This window comes from Schistocerca piceifrons, chromosome 5, assembly GCF_021461385.2.
Source record: "Schistocerca piceifrons isolate TAMUIC-IGC-003096 chromosome 5, iqSchPice1.1, whole genome shotgun sequence".
NCBI lineage: Eukaryota > Metazoa > Arthropoda > Insecta > Orthoptera > Acrididae > Schistocerca > Schistocerca piceifrons.
In genome coordinates, this window is record NC_060142.1 from 494888017 (window position 1) to 494905359 (window position 17343).

Genomic DNA, 17343 nt, shown 5'->3' on the forward strand with positions numbered 1-17343 from the left:
ATTGTGAAAATAGACTGCATCTTTTAAGGAAAACACTTACAAGACCCTACATTATTCAGAGTTCTGCTCCTGTGTTTGAGGCCCTTTCCAAATCAGACTGATGGAATGCAGGGAAGGAATTCAGACGATAATTGTTAGCATTCCAAGAGGAAAGTGTAAGCCATTCAAAAGTTAAATATGCATACACTGAAAACTGTGATGGAATTCATTGGAAGAAAGGCGTAAGTCACTCCTGTTAATATCTGCTGTGCAAATTTGGGTAACTGTATTCAAGAAAACTATACTACAGTGCTATTGCTTTCATCAGATGCCTATTGTAGGATATGAAAGTAAGTTAAGAGAATCTAGGACATGGTATGGTGGGCATTTGGGGAGTGGAGCATGTAGACAGCCATTTTTCTTTGCTGCACAAGCAAATGGAGTAGGACAAAGAGTGAATGATATTGATAAAAAGTATCATTTATCAGTGTTTGTTCAACTTATATATACACTCCTGGAAATTGAAATAAGAACACCGTGAATTCATTGTCCCAGGAATGGGAAACTTTATTGACACATTCCTGGGGTCAGATACATCACATGATCACACTGACAGAACCACAGGCACGTAGACACAGGCAACAGAGCATGCACAATGTCGGCACTAGTACAGTGTATATCCACCTTTCGCAGCAATGCAGGCTGCTATTCTCCCATGGAGACGATCGTAGAGATGCTGGATGTAGTCCTGTGGAACGGCTTGCCATGCCATTTCCACCTGGCGCCTCAGTTGGACCAGCGTTCGTGCTGGACGTGCAGACCGCGTGAGACGACGCTTCATCCAGTCCCAAACATGCTCAATGGGGGACAGATCCCGAGATCTTGCTGGCCAGGGTAGTTGACTTACACCTCTAGAGCACGTTGGGTGGCACGGGATACATGCGGACGTGCATTGTCCTGTTGGAACAGCAAGTTCCCTTGCCGGTCTAGGAATGGTAGAACGATGGGTTCGATGACGGTTTGGATGTACCGTGCACTATTCAGTGTCCCCTCGACGATCACCAGTGGTGTACGGCCAGTGTAGGAGATCGCTCCCCACACCATGATGCCGGGTGTTGGCCCTGTGTGCCTCGGTCGTATGCAGTCCTGATTGTGGCGCTCACCTGCACGGCGCCAAACACGCATACGACCATCATTGGCACCAAGGCAGAAGCGACTCTCATCGCTGAAGACGACACGTCTCCATTCGTCCCTCCATTCACGCCTGTCGCGACACCACTGGAGGCGGGCTGCACGATGTTGGGGCGTGAGCGGAAGACGGCCTAACGGTGTGCGGGACCGTAGCCCAGCTTCATGGAGACGGTTGCGAATGGTCCTCGCCGATACCCCAGGAGCAACAGTGTCCCTAATTTGCTGGGAAGTGGCGGTGTGGTCCCCTACGGCACTGCATAGGATCCTACGGTCTTGGCATGCATCCGTGCGTCGCTGCGGTCCGGTCCCAGGTCGACAGGCACGTGCACCTTCCGCCGACCACTGGCGACAACATCGATGTACTGTGGAGACCTCACGCCCCACGTGTTGAGCAATTCGGCGGTACGTCCACCCGGCCTCCCGCATGCCCACTATACGCCCTCGCTCAAAGTCCGTCAACTGCACATACGGTTCACGTCCACGGTGTCGCGGCATGCTACCAGTGTTAAAGACTGCGATGGAGCTCCGTATGCCACGGCAAACTGGCTGACACTGACGGCGGCGGTGCACAAATGCTGTGCAGCTAGCGCCATTCGACGGCCAACACCGCGCTTCCTGGTGTATCCGCTGTGCCGTGCGTGTGATCATTGCTTGTACAGCCCTCTCGCAGTGTCCGGAGCAAGTATGGTGGGTCTGACACACCGGTGTCAATGTGTTCTTTTTTCCATTTTTAGGAGTGTATATATATATATAGATATGGCTAAAATTTAACAGTCTTCTGTTAATCAGAAAATGTTCTTAGACTTTGTGAATAACCTCCTCCTTGTTTACATTTCATTCTGTATAGTTTGTGATGTTACAGAGCAAAAAGTAAACTTTACTTGAACAGTACCTCCTCACTTTCATCCTGTAGTAGACTAACCAGGACCTCTACAGTTCTCAGTTCATCAAACCGGCGTACGTTGTCAGGGCTCATGGAACACTTCCAGATGGCCCCAGTCACAGCAGCCAGTAGTGGTTTATCTTGGTGGACATTGCTGTCCCGAGCAAGTTTCACCAATGGGTCCAAACCACCGTTCTGGCGTACTAGGTCCCTTGTAATCTCATCTTCTGCACACTGCTCATGAAACCAATACATTACTGGTATTAAGAGCTGTTCATTTACTTTCATTACCGTATGTTTAATAAGACTCAAATATGTCTCACCTTGAATATAGCTGAAGCACAGTGTTTCTTCAGTTCCATACTTTCATCAGAGAGGTGCCGTACTAAGTCGATTATCATACCTTCTGTTTGGATTGCTAGTTGATAGTTTTTCTGGAAAGAATGAGAGATCTCATTACTGAAAAATGTATGCAATAATGTAGTCTAATACAGAATGATAAATCTGTTTAAAGTTTTAATTTACATTGTGAATAACTGAATAGTGGCCTCTGAAGATGCCTAAAATATGTTAATTCTGGCACAACATTTCAAATTATTTTATTACTTGTGTAAGAGTATCATAAAAAATTCAGACAGATTATGAAGATGCTAGGATAAATTTGATAAGTTAATTTGTTAAACTTAATGACAAGAGTCAACTGCTAATTTCTGCACTAAGCATTGATCCTCTGTAGATCTTTTTACATTTCACTAGCTTTTCTGGCATTGTATCTTTCTTATATCGATGGATATGTAAAATGTTATATTATGAAGCATCAATCTGATATTTAACAAACTTTGTAGACACTTTCATCACATAACTGGTGATTAAATTTTCATTCCATGTGCAGTTTATCTCCAGCAACATCAGTATGAGGTGTGATGCACTGTGTGTAACCTCCATCCAGATTTCAGCTCGTGGCGTCTGTCTGTTCGTCCGAGATGTAATACTATGACCTTCTCATTGTGTAAACCTTTTGTCACACTGTTGTCCTGTGTCCATCTAATCACCATTCATTCTGAGGTCATTGCACTAAACCAACTGTCTATGTGATTTTCGCTGTGGTTCTCTTATGAGAATGGTGCAGTATTTCTTCAATTCCAACACACACTGACTTGTATCTACAGGCTGACAGCTGCCATCACCCAGCACAGAAGCATGGAGTCTGAGAACACTCGTACACCGAGCCAACACACTCTCTGACCTAGACAGCCTGACAGCGGAATTAGAACATCTACAAAGGTGTTCACAGACAATGGGTACTCCACCAGAGACATCCGCAAAGCATTCCATCCCACCAGACGACCTGGAGTAATAGGAGAGGAGCAGGAAGAAGCGACCAGGAATGTAGCCTTTCTACCGTATACTGGACCTATATCTGCCAAGATCAGCAGAATCTTGAAGAAACACTATATCAAGTGTGTGTTCTGCCCACCTAACAAGATAAGGACGCTCTTTGGAACTGTCAAGGATGATTTGGGGTTAAGGAAACCTGGTGTCTACCATATACCAAGTGAATGTGGGATGTCTTACATCGGTCAAACTACCAGAACAGTTAAAATAAGATGTAAAGAACACCTGAGACATACCAGGCTACGACAGATAACTAAATCTGCAATAGCAGAACATTGCCTGGACCTTCAGCATACCAAGGACTATGACAAAACCAGGATCCTGGCTCAGAACCCCCGATTCTGGGCTAGTGTCATTAATTAATCGATTGAAATCAAGATGGCGGAGAACTTGATCAACCGGGAAGTAGGATATCAGCTTAGTACTGCGTGAAATCCTGTTTTGGAACTACTACAGAAACAACGGAAGAAAGTTCCTTCCTCCAGGAATGAGCTATAGACATCCAAGGGCGTAAGTAACGGAACAGAACGGCATTCGCGATACCAGGCGGCAGCAAGCTCCTTGGAGGATGGTCGTCATAATATGCAGCTCCAACAGCAGCCGGATGCCGCAGGAAGCGCACCTCACAGGCGCATACCGGGTTTAGAAAGCCAAGAGAATGGCTCGCCGCGGTCGCAGACAGCATAAGGAACATCAACAGAGACATGAGAGTGCTAGAATCGGGCGTGGACCCAATACGGTACGCCTTGGGATGTTCGCTACCTCAGAAGAGAGCCACAACGTGCGCGGACTGAAGATGGAGCGCCTAGAGACTGATACCACCGCCAGAAATAGCCACAGTGGGCGCGGACGGCATAGGGAGCACCACACACCGCCTAAGCATAAATATAGGACGAGGTCAGCTCGTCAACCAGTCTCAGGGAACACCTGGTGAAGACGCCGAGTTACGACGTCGAAATATCGTGTTGGGAAGACGCAGACCACCGGCAGTACACCCGATTCTACGAGATTACAGATATGGGACTAGCTGCAAACTCGAATCCATATTGTCAGGTTGGAGAGAAAATGGATGTTATCAAATAAGTAGACAGACATGGCGAATGGATACATTGACAGGATACAGGATGTCAAAATCGACAACATGCAGTATGCCAAATGAGGGAATGCCTTCTAGGAATAGCTTCTGTGGCAGTTGTGTATGGTCTTTCTGCCGTGAGAATTGGGGCTGTATGCAACAGAAAAGGACGATCTTGAAAATAATTTGATTGGCCAGAAGAAGAACATAAGCTGACCAGTTGTGTAAACCCCCCTGAATTTTGCGTCCCAACACAAAACAAAAAAGTTCATGAAATTTGAGGAAATTGTAATGAGAGCTCCAAAAATGCGAAATGGCAGCTTTCTTGAATCTTTTCATTGATTTTCTCCACCAGTTCAGTGTTGACGACGCTCAGCTGGCAACTTCTCTCTTCCTTGCGAACTTGAGTGTAGCCATTGGTAATCCTCTATTGCTTGACTTTTTTTGGGAGACCAGTTTCAGTGAAGAAATTGCTATGTTTTAGAAAAGTTCAAGTAGAATAGTCTGATTCACAAAGAAGGTTTGTGTGTATAATTTAAAAATATTTCGTGCAAATTGGCTGAACTATGATGATGCCATGAAAGTTCTGAGGAGGCAGGGTGTAATCCACAGAATGTAAATGTTTTTGGTTTAAAGGAGACCCAATCCCTCCCCTCTCCACACACACACGCGCGCGCGCGCACACACACACACACACACACACACACACACACACACACACACACACACACACACACTCCTATGCCCCTGCATGCTGCTGGCTGGACTGCAAGTGCCACTGCTGCATTTCTTCAGGTGGACTGGTTATGGCGAGGTAGTATCGAGTGGGGTGAGTAGAGAGAGAGGGAGGTAGGGAAAGGGATTGGGGTGTGTGGCTAGCAGCTCAGAGGGAGGCAGCCAGCCGGTTTGCTGGCTAGGAATGCTGGAGGGAGGGGTGGCAGGTATACAGCCTAGGCATGTGATGTATAATTGTAGTAACAAGTGGGGAGTGGCACACATGGAAGGTGGCACTGGAGATGTGAGTTGGACGGGCAAACTTTTGGTTAGAGGGTGCAGTGATTGAGTTACCTGAGTCTGAGGTCAGGACGATTACAAGAGGAGAGGATGCACTGTAAGAGTAACTTCCACCTGTGCAGTTCAGGAACGATTCAATCAGCCCAGGTTGTGAAGCAGTCATTGGAATTGGGTGTTTTGTGCACAGCCGCATGTTGTGTCACTGGATGGTCAACTTTGTTCATGGCAACAGTTTGGTGGTAGCCATTCATCCTCATGGACAGCTGGTTGGTAGTCACACTGACATAAAATGCTGTGCAGCAGAGTTGGTATATGACATTGTTGTTTTCACAGGCAGCCCAGGCTCTGATGGAGTAAGCCGGCGACAGGACAGGAATAGGAAGTGCTTGGTGGGTTGATAGGGCAGGCCTTGCACCTTGGTCTTCCACAGGGATATGATCCTGTGGTAAAGGGTCAGGAGTGGGAGTGTCATAGGGATGGATTAGTATGTTGTGTAGGTTGGGTGGGTGACAGAATACCGGTTTAGGAAGGGAGGGAAAGATCTAGGATAAGATGTCCCTCATCCCAGGGAATGGTGAATGAGAGTTAAAGGTCTGGTTAAGGATATGGTTCAGTTGTTCCGGTACAGGGCGATATTGGGTGACAAGGAGAGCGCTCTTTTGTAAGTGATTCTTGGGGGAGTTGGGAGGATTGGGGGTGCTGAGGACATGACACGGGAAATCTGTTTGTTGAATATGTACTGCCTATCTGTGAAAGCCTTCATGAGGCCTACAGAATACTGGGCAAGTGAGTTCTCATCACTGCAGATACCTCATCCACAGATGGATAGGCTATGCGAGAGAGACTTTTTGGTGTGGAAGCGATGACAGCTGTCAAAATGCAGGCACTGCATATTTCGTGCAACGTGGACAGAGGTATGGATGGAGCCATCAGAAAGGAGGAGGTCAACGTCCAGGAAGGTGGGACATTGGGTTGAGGAAGACTAGATGAATACCATGCTAGTACCCATGTCCTGCCTCAGATGCATAAGCAGACTTTTAGCAAACGTTCTCACACTTGAACATGAGATCCACTTTAGACGCAGATGTATGGGGTACAGAGATTCTGTCCACGAGGGAAAGGGGGTGGGGTCGGGGGGTGGGGGAGGAAGGGAGGTGGCGTCAGGAAGGACCTCTGGTCATCTACTGTTGTTAACATTGCCACTACTTATACTGCAACTTCGATGACGTAGATGTTTGTGAAAAGGCAAAGCAGAAGGAGACGATGTGATGGCTAACCTCAGGAGATTTTGATACTGTTTTCACTTAAAAATAGTCTGATTCACAAAGAAGGTTTGTGTGTATAATTTAAAAATATTTCGTGCAAATTGGCTGAACTATGATGATGTCTGTGGATTACACCCTGCCTCCTCAGAACTTTCATGGCATGCAGTGCTTGAATCGTTTAAATTATACTAGAACTGGAAGTTGATACTGAGTACCCTAACTTTGTTCCATGAATGTTATTCACAACTTCTCACAGTGTCTCGTAAACAAAATTACCGTAATGCCAGACGAGTAGCCAGGCCGTACGAAGCTGTGCCCAAAGGTCCATGTAAACGATCATACAATTTGTCAAACTTCACCAGTTTGCCAAATTATTTGGCTCTGTGCGTCTTTGTTTGGCGTGTTTGTCAAACATAGACTGTGCTTGAGGCGTGTAAGAGAAATTTTGATTGACAGCTCATTTGACAAGATAGATGTTTGTGTTGCTGCTCCACTGCGCTTGTTTAGCGAGAGAGAATTTTTCTCACTGTATCACGAGTTTCCACAACTGCGGAAACTACGATCAAAAGAAGTTTGTACTGTTCTCGGGTGTCCATCCGGGTGCAGTCGTCTTCACACCACGATATTTCGACAGCGTACCTTGCCCTCATCTTCAGGCGATGCCTGTACAATGAGCGTCTTCGTTACATCCCGCCTCCTCTATCCTGTCTCATCATGAAGTCGAGACAGCTGAGCAGCACTCTTTCCTGACGCGAAGCTTATCCAGCTTTATAGAGGGAGGACACCCGAGAACTCTACAAACAGTCGATTCGTCGGGAAAGCTAAAGATGACACACTATCCGCGGAGGGTATGGATAAAAACAAAAGAACACTGGCAGTTACCAAAATGATAGAGGCGTTGCATCTTCCCCACTCAAATATTACGCAGGAAGAGGGTGAGAAGAAAATCGATATTCTATCCACAACGTACAAGCGGGAGTGCAATGAAATAAAAAAAATCGAAGCTGTCTGGCTCTTCCACGCACGACGCACATGTTCCACCGTTGCGGTATTTTAATAAACTTTAATTAGATTTCTTTTGGATGCATTTATATCTAAGTTTCAGCAATTACCAGGACTAGCGACATCTTTCCTTTTTCATACACAGTGCTAAAGTTCAATGCAAGTTGCATTGGTAGCCATGGCCATTGGTGTCAAACTACACTCAAAGACGAAAAAAGTACGACGCATCATTAAATATTATCCAAATAGGACGGAAATCGGTAGATGTGATGTACATGTACAGAAAATCAGATGATGACAGTTTCATAAAATTTGGATGATTTATTCAAGAGAAAGAGCTCCACAAATCGAGCAAATCAGTAACACATTGGTCCACCTCTGACTATTATGCAAGTAGTTATTCGGCTGAGGGATATCAGGTCAAATTCTGTCCAAATGACGCATTAAATAGTCAAAATCCCGAGCTGGTTCGAGGACCCTGCCCATAATGCTCCAAATATTCTCTTTTGGGGAAAGAGTCGGGGGTCTAGCTGGCCAAGGTGGGGTTTGGAAAGCACGAAGACAAGCGGTAGAAACTCTCGTCGTGCGCGGGCGGGCATTATCTTGATGAAGGGATGGCTTGGCATGAAGGCCAACAAAACAAGGGATAGAATATCGCCGGCGTGACGCTGTGCTGTGACGGTGCCGCGGATGACAACCAATGAAATGAAATGTCACCTCAGACCACCACTCCTGGTTGTCAGGTTATATGGCAGGCGACAATAAGTTTGGTATCTACGAGTGGAAATTGGAAATTTGTGGTAAGGTCTTATGGGACCAAACTGCTGAGGTCATCGGTCCCTAAACCTACACACTTTTTAATCTAACTTAAACTAACGTACACTATGGACAACACACACACACACCCATGTTCGGGGGAGGACTCAAACCTCCGACGGGGGCAGGCGCACGGACCGTTACAAGGCGCCTGAGACCACGCGGATCTACTACTGTATGGGGCTTCTCCAGACACGTCTTCGGCCTGGAATCTCATTAACTGGAGTAAAACTGTCTTCAGTGACGAGTCGCGCTTCGAACTGAGCCCTGGTGACCAACGAAGACTTGTCTGGAGATACCCCAGACAGCAGTAGGACACCAACCTGGCTGTAGCCCGCCAAACAACCTGACAACCGGGAGTGATGGTCTGATGTACCATTTCTTTTCGTAGCAGGACCGCTTTCGTTGCCGTCAGCGGCACCCTTAAAGTACAGCGGGACATCGACGATATTCCACACCCCTTTTTGTTGACCTTCATGGCATGCCGTCCTGGGCTTACTTTTCAGAAAGATAACGCCAGCTCACAAACGTCGCGAGTTTCTACTGCATATCTCCGTGCTTGCAGAACCATACCTAGGCCAGCAACATCGCCGGACCTCTTCACAATTGTGAAATGTTGGATCATTATGGGCAGGTCCCTCCAACGAGCTTGGGATTGTGACCATCCATCGTGCGAACTGGACAGAATTTGGCATAATATTCCTCAAGAGGACATCCATAACTCTGTAAATCAACGCCAAGTCGAATAACTACTGCTCGTATAAGGACCAGAGGTGGACGAGTACGTTCTACATCTACATCCATACTCCGCAAGGCACCTGACGGTGGCGGAGGGTACTTTGAGTACCTCTATCGGTTCTCCCTTCTATTCCAGTCTCGTATTCTTCGTGGAAAAAAAGATTGTCGGTATGCCTCTTTGTGGGCTCTCTCTGATTTTATCCTCATGGTCTCTTCGCCAGATATACGTAGGAGGGAGCAATATACTGCTCGACTCCTCGGTGAAGGTATGTTTTCGAAACTTCAACAAACGCCCGTACCGAGCTACTGAGCGTCTCTCTTGCAGAGTCTTCCACTGGAGTTTATCTATCATCTCCGTAACGCTTTCGCGATTACTAAATGATCCTGTAACGAAGCGCGCTGCTCTCTGTTCGATCATCTCCATCTCTTCTATTAACCCTATCTGGTACGGATCCCACACTGGTGAGCAATATTCAAGCAGTGGGCGAACAAGTGTACTGTAACCTACTTCTTCTGTTTTCGGATTGCATTTCCTTAGGATTCTTCCAATGAATCTCAGTCTGGCATTCGCTTTACCGACGATCAACTTTATATGATCATTCCATTTTAAATCACTCCTAATGCGTACTCCCAGATAATTTATGGAATTAACTGTTTCCAGTTGCTGAAATGCTATATTGTAGCTAAATGATACAGGATCTTTCTTTCTATGTATTCGCAGCACATTACACTTGTCTACATTGAGATTCAACTGCCATTCCCTGCTCCATGCGTCAATTCGTTGCAGATCCTCCTGCATTTAAGTACAATTTTCCATTGTTACAACCTCTCGATATACTACAGCATCATCCGCAAAAAGCCTCAGTGAACTTCCGATGTTATCCACAAGTTCATTTATGTATATTGTGAATAGCAACGGTCCTACGACACTCCCCCGCGGCACAGCTGAAATCATATAATGAAGGCTTTCACGACCGGATGGTACTGTTGTTGATAATTCTTCCGGGTTATATGGCCGTGGTCCATGGAATTCTTCTATTCCTAACGTTTCGTCCAATACTACGTTGGACATCCTCAGAGGTATGGCTGGTCCTGCTGAGTCCTGCCGACTCGGAAGAATTATCAACAACAACACCTGAAATCACTCTTACTTCGGAAGACTTCTCGCCATTGAGAATGACATGCTGCGTTCTGTTATCTAGGATCTCTCCAATCCAATCACACAATTGGTCTGATAGTCCATATGCTCTTACTTTGTTCATTAAACGACTGTGGGGAACTGTATCGAACGCCTTGCGGAAATCAAGAAACACGGCATCTACCTGGGAACCCGTGACTATGGCCCTCTGAGTCTCGTGTACGAATAGCGCGAGCTGGGTTTCACACGATCGTCTTTTTCGAAACCCATGCTGATTCCTACAGAGTAGATTTCTAGTCTCCAGAAAAGTCATTATACTCGAACATAATACGTGTTTCAAAATTCTACAACTGATCGACGTTAGAGATATAGGTCTATAGTTCTGCACATCTGTTCGACGTCCCTTCTTGAAAACGGGGGTGACCTGTGCCCTTTTCCAATCCTTTGGAACGCTACGCTCTTCTAGAGACCTACGGTACACCGCTGCAAGAAGGGGGGCAAGTTCCTTTGCGTACTCTGTGTAAATTGACTAGCTCAACTTATGAAGCTCTTTCTCTTGAATAAATCAGCCAATTTTTCTGAAATGGTAATCATTTATTTGTCTGTACATGTACATCACGTCTACCGATTTCCGTCGCGTTTGGATAGTTCCTTCGCGGTGCGCCGATTTTTTTTTTTATTTGAATACAGTTCGTGGCAAGTGCTTCGAAAGTGATGTTAAATTTGACAGACTTTGGATGACGAACCTGTTGATAGGAAACAGCTAACATTTTTGTTGTTGTTGTGGTCTTCAGTCCTGAGACTGGTTTGATGCAGCTCTCCATGCTACTCTATCCTGTGCAAGCTTCTTCATCTCCCAGTACCTACTGCAACCTACATCCTTCTGAATCTGCTTGGTGTATTCATCTCTTGGTCTCCCTCTACGATTTTTACCCTCCACGCTGCCCTCCAATACTAAACTGGTGATCCCTCGATGTCTCAGAACATGTCCTACCAACCGATCCCTTCTTATAGTCAAGCTGTGCCACAAATTTCTCTTCTCCCCAATCCTATTCAACACCTCCTCATTAGTTATTTGATCTACCCATCTAATCTTCAGCATTCTTCTGTAGCACCACATGTCGAAAGCTTCTATTCTCTTCCTGTCTAAACTATTTATCGTCCATGTTTCACTTCCATACATGGCTACACTCCATACAAATACTTTCAGAAACGACTTCCTGACACTTAAATCTAAACTCGATGTTAACAAATTTATCTTCTTCAGAAACGCTTTCCTTCCCATTGCCAGTCTACATTTTATATCCTCTCCACTTCTACCATCATCAGTTATTTTGCTCCCCAAATAGCAAAACTCCTTTAGTACTTCAAGTGTCTCATTTCCTAATCTAATACCCTCAGCATCACCCGACTTAATTCGACTACATTCTGTTATCCTCGTTTTGCTTTTGTTGATGTTCATCTTATATCCTACTTTCAAGATACTATCCATTCCATTCAACTGCTCTTCCAAGTCCTATGCTGTCTCTGACAGAATTACAATGTCATCGGCGAACCTCAAAGTTTTTGTTTCTTCTCCATGGATTTTAATACCTACTCCGAATTTTTCTTTTGTTTCCTTCACTGCTTGCTCAATATACAGATTGAATGACATCGGGGAGAGGCTACAACCCTGTCTCACTCCCTTCCCAACCACTGCTTCCCTTTCATGTCCCTCACCTCATATAACTGCCATTTGGTTTCTATACAAATTGTAAATAGCCTTTCGGTCCCCATATTTTACCCCTGACATCTTCAGAATTTTAAAGAGAGTATTCCAGTCAACATTGTCAAAAGCTTTCTCTAAGTCTACAAATGCTAGAAACGTAGGCTTGCCTTTCCTTAATCTAGCTTCTAAGATAAGTCGTAGGGTCAGTATTGCCTCCCGTGTTCCAATATTTCTACGGAATCCAAACTGATCTTCCCCGAGGTCGGCTTCTACCAGTTTTTCCATTCGTCTGTAAAGAATTCGCGTTAGTATTTTGTAGCCGTAACTTATTAAACTGATAGCTCGGTAATTTTCACATCTGTCAACACCTGCTTTCTTTGGGATTGGAATTATTATATTCTTCTTGAAGTCTGAGGGTATTTCGCCTGTCTCATAGATCTTGCTCACCAGACGGTAGAGTTTTGTCAGGACTGGCTCTCCCAAGGCCCTCAGTAGTTCTAATGGAATGTTGTCTACTCCCGGGCCTTGTTTCGACTCAGGTCTTTCAGTGCTCTGTCGAACTCTTCACGCAGTATCGTATCTCCCATTTCATCTTCATCTACATCCTGTTCCATTTCCATAATATTGTCCTCAAGTACACCGCCCTTGTATAGACCCTCTATATACTCCTTCCACCTTTCTGCTTTCCCTTCTTTGCTTAGAACTGGGTTTCCATCTGAGCTCTTGATATTCATACAAGTGGTTCTCTTTTCTCCAAAGGTCTCTTTAATTTTCCTGTAGGCAGTATCTATCTTACCCCTAGTGAGATAAGCCTCTACATCCTTACATTTATCCTGTAGCCATCCCTGCTTAGCCATTTTGCACTTCCTGTCGATGTCAACTGGTTTAATCGTTTAGGGGCCTTGTCCCAAACTCACCTCCGAGGCGCACTGCTGGATGGTGCCCATGATGGGCACGACGACGTCCTGGTGGCAGGACTTGAGCAGCTTGGCGAGCAGACGCACGCAGCCTGTCCTGCGCATAGCCTCCTTGTTCTTGACGGACTGCGACAGCGACCACAGCGCCTTCGCGCCAGCGCGCGCCACTTCCACCTGCTGCTGGTCGTCGGCCGACAACGACTCCAGCGGCGAGCACAGCGCCGCCGGGCTCACGTCCAGCAGGTCCACCTGCGGACGCAACACGTACCAAACTCTTGAGCTCTCTCTTCCCTCTGCCCGTTGCTACGTCCGGGCGCGGCTACAAGGGAGGCATCATGGGGATCATGGTCACCACCGACACACACACACACACACACACACACACACCAAAGCATTTACACTGAGGTGACGAAGGTCATGGGATAGCGAATAGGATATGCATGTACACTGATAGCGGTAGTATCGCGTACACAAGGAACGGGGTGTTCATAAAGTCTCTGCGCAGTGCCGTATGATTGTTAGCCGCGCGTGCCGTATGATTGTTCACCTGCCTAGGTTGCTTCCATTCAAGTGGACTCTCCCAACATTCCACTGTTTCGTTTATCTCAGCGAGCCTCAGTAGTATCGTTGGTGTGCGTCGTTCCGTGTTGACGTGAACGTTTAAGTTTAGTTCAAAAAAATGGTTCAAATGGCTCTGAGCACTATGGGACTTAACATCCATGGTCATCAGTCCCCTAGAACTTAGAACTACTTAAACCTAACTAACCTAAGGACAGCACGCAGCACACAACACCCAGTCATCACGAGGCAGAGAAAATCCCTGACCCCGCCGGGAATCGAACGCGGGAACCCGGGCGTGGGAAGCGAGAACGCTACCGCACGACCACGAGCTGCGGACAAAGTTTAGTTCCTTTGTTTCATTTTTGTCACTGTTAAAATGCTAACAATTGGAGAACGTGTGTGTTTTAGTCGAACAAGTGTTCAAAGCTGGCGGTAAATACACAGTTTCAGTTCGTCAAACATTTAATTCAGTTTTCCCGGAGACAACATTCCCACATCGCGATACTGTCAAAATTCCGGAGTACGGGTTCAGTGACAGATGCACCGAGAAGTGGTCGTCCTAGCGTTTTGTCCGAGGATAAACTACTCGATATTTACGATAAAATGTCCACGAGTCCGAACAAGTCAGTAAGAAAACTCGGCCAGGAAATCGATCTTAGTGTCGGAAGGGCCCTCACAGCTGTAAGGAAAAAATTAGAATTACAATGAAATGAACACCTTTTGCTGCTTACAGGCGTTGACATACGTCAACGGGGACACACTCAGTTTTTTTCACTGCTTCTGTTACAGAAGAAATGTTACAGTTTGTGTTTGGAAACATGATTAGACGAATTGAATTGTGTATTCAACAACAGGGGGGACACTTTCAAAATTTAATGTGAAAATTTGTATGTAAAAATGAATATTCAATAAATTAATAACCTGTATTTCACTGAGTTTCATTTCAGTATATTCACTGCGGCATACGGCACGCGCGGCTAACAATCATACGGTGCTGCGGAGAGACTTCCTGAGCACCCCGTGTAAAGGGGCAGTGCATTGGCGGAGCTGTCATTGTAGTCAAGTAATTCATGTGAACAAGTCCCCGACGTGATTATGACAGCACGACGGCAATTAACAGACTTTGAACCTGGAATGCTGGTTGGAGGAAGACGCATGGGACATTCCATTTCGGAAATCGTCAGGTTATTCAATATTCCGAGATACACGGGGTCAAGAGCGGGCCGAGAATGCCAAATTTCAGGCACTACCTCTCACCACTGACGGTGCAGTGGCCAACGGCCTTCACTTAACGACCGAGAGCAGTGGCGCTTGAGTAGAGCTGTTAGTGCTAACAGACAAGTAACACAGCATGAAATAAGGGCTGATATCGATGAGAGACGTATGACGAACATATCTGTGAGGACGGTGCGACAAAATAGGCGTTAATAGGTTATGGCAGCAGACGACTGACGCGAGTGCCTTTGTTAACAGCACGACATCGCCTGCAGTGCCTCTCCTGGGTTCGTGACCATACCAGTTCTACTGTAGATGGCTGGAAAAATGTGGCCCAGTCAGATGAGTCCCAATTTCAGTTGGTAAGAGCTGATGGTAGGTTTCACGTGTTGAAAATGGTTCAAATGGCTCTGAGCACTAAGGGACTTAACATCTGAGGTCATCAGTCCCCTAGTACTTAGAAGTACATAAACGTAACCAACCTACGCGCATCACACACATCCATGCCTAAGGCAGGATTCGAACCTGCGACCATAGCAGTCGCGCAGTTCCGGACTGATCGTTTCATGTGTGACGCAGACCCCACAAACCTGTGAACACAAGTTGTTAACAAGGCACTGTGCAAGCTGGTGATGGCTCCGTAATGGTGTGGGCTGTGTTGACATAGAATGAACTACTTCCTCTGGTTCTGCTGAACCAATCTTTCACTGGAAATGGTTATGTTCGGCTACTTAGAGACCACATGCAGCAATTCATGGACTTTATATTATGGACGACAATGTGTCATGTAACTGGGACACGTTAACACATGCTTGGTTTGAAGAACATTCTGGAAAATTCGAGTGGATGACAGTTATTGGAGAGCATTGATTGTTATTTGCTCTTCACCTCATTCACAGCACTAGCTCGCAAAGAATGCGTTCCCTTATTGTTTCATCCATAGATCGAGCCACTTTTGTGTGAATTGTATTCGTCGATATCCGTGTCGACCTCGTTCCCTCGTATACGAATCGATGTTCTTCGGAAGGCGCCACGAAGTTTGGTAGGTTATCGTCCCCTATTTGCCAGAGTTGTAGTGTGGCCTGCTGGGTTGACTCAGTGCGATCTCGGGTTGAATGTATAAGGCTTTTCCTCCGCTTGGCGTGTTGATGAGCGATTTGGTTGCGATATAGCGGATACGCTTCGGAAGTGGAAACTTCGTTTTCCTTTCAGGGTCGCTACTTGAAGCCTGATGAAATGAGAAGATCGTATGGCTGCAGTGGCCGGGTGACCCCGTCTGGTGTTCAGCTATTTTGTGCTAGTCTTTCTATTAGACGCTACTTTGGCTAATTGCGCATATGATGAAGAAGAGATGAATGATGAGGACAACACACACACCCAGTGCCGAGCGGAGAAAGTCTTCGAGCCGACCAGCAATCGAAGATGGGGCCCCACGACATAGATGCAAAAAGTTTGTGGGAATTCCCTATTGGACCAAACTGCTGAGGTCATCGGTCCCTAGGCTTACACATTACTTAATCTAACTTAAATTAACTTACGCTAAGGACAACATATACACACCCATACCTGAGGGAGGACTCGAACCTTCGACAGGGGGAGCAGCGCGAACCGTAGCAAGGCGCCCTGACTGCACGGCTACCCTGCCCGGCGACCTAGGTGCAGCTACGCTAACCATGGACCACTAGCTGCTGACTTGCTGCCTGATATCGGGGATGATAAGTCCACAAGCTGTGTACTGTTTCCAGTACGTTAGGTCCTTGGGTTGGGAAACTGCCCATAAAGTGCCGTAAAGGCAGAAGAATCAGCAGTGATCAACAGCATGAGGATGCAGAAGGCAATGGAAACCACTGCATTAAAGACACATAACGTGTATCCACAGGAAATGTAGTCTGTAAATGGAAAAGTGTCATGATGATCTCTCCATTGGCAAAAGGCTCCGGAATAGTCCCCCATTCGGATCTCCGAGAGAGGGCTGCCAAAGGGGAACTGACCACGAGAAAGAGATTGAAAAACCAACGAAAGGGTTTGGTTCTACGAGTCGGGGCGTGGAATGTCAGAAGCTTGAATGTGGGTGGTAAACTAGAAAATATGACAAGAGAAATGCAAAGGCTCAGTCTAGTTGTAGCAGGGGTCACTGAAGTGAAATGGAAAGAAGACAAGGATTTCTCGTCAGATGAGTATAGGATAATATCAACAGCAGCAGAAAATGTATAACAGGAATAGGATTCATTATGAATAGGAAGGTAGGGCAGAGAGGGTGCTACTGTGAACAGTTCAGTTGTAGGATTGCTACTATCAGAATCGACACCAAACCAACACCGACAACGATAGTTCACGGATACATGCCAACCTCGCAAGCTGAAGATGAAGAGATAGAGAAATTATATGAGGATACTGAAAGGGTAATTCAGTATGTAAAGGGAGACGAGACTCTAATAGTCATGAG

At 46.1% G+C, this 17343-nt stretch overlaps 1 protein-coding gene across 1 annotated transcript in view; it reads right to left on the bottom strand.

Annotated features, from left to right (window-relative positions):
• The window catches only part of LOC124799106 (armadillo repeat-containing protein gudu), a 205876-nt gene that overhangs the window by 100311 nt on the left and 88222 nt on the right, over nucleotides 1-17343 (bottom strand). The window contains exons 5-7 of the mRNA XM_047262645.1: nucleotides 13122-13370; nucleotides 2377-2487; nucleotides 2063-2287 (exon numbers count right to left, since the gene is read on the bottom strand). Of these exons, the coding sequence (XP_047118601.1) occupies nucleotides 2063-2287; nucleotides 2377-2487; nucleotides 13122-13370 (585 nt within the window). The remainder of the gene's footprint in view (nucleotides 1-2062; nucleotides 2288-2376; nucleotides 2488-13121; nucleotides 13371-17343) is intronic.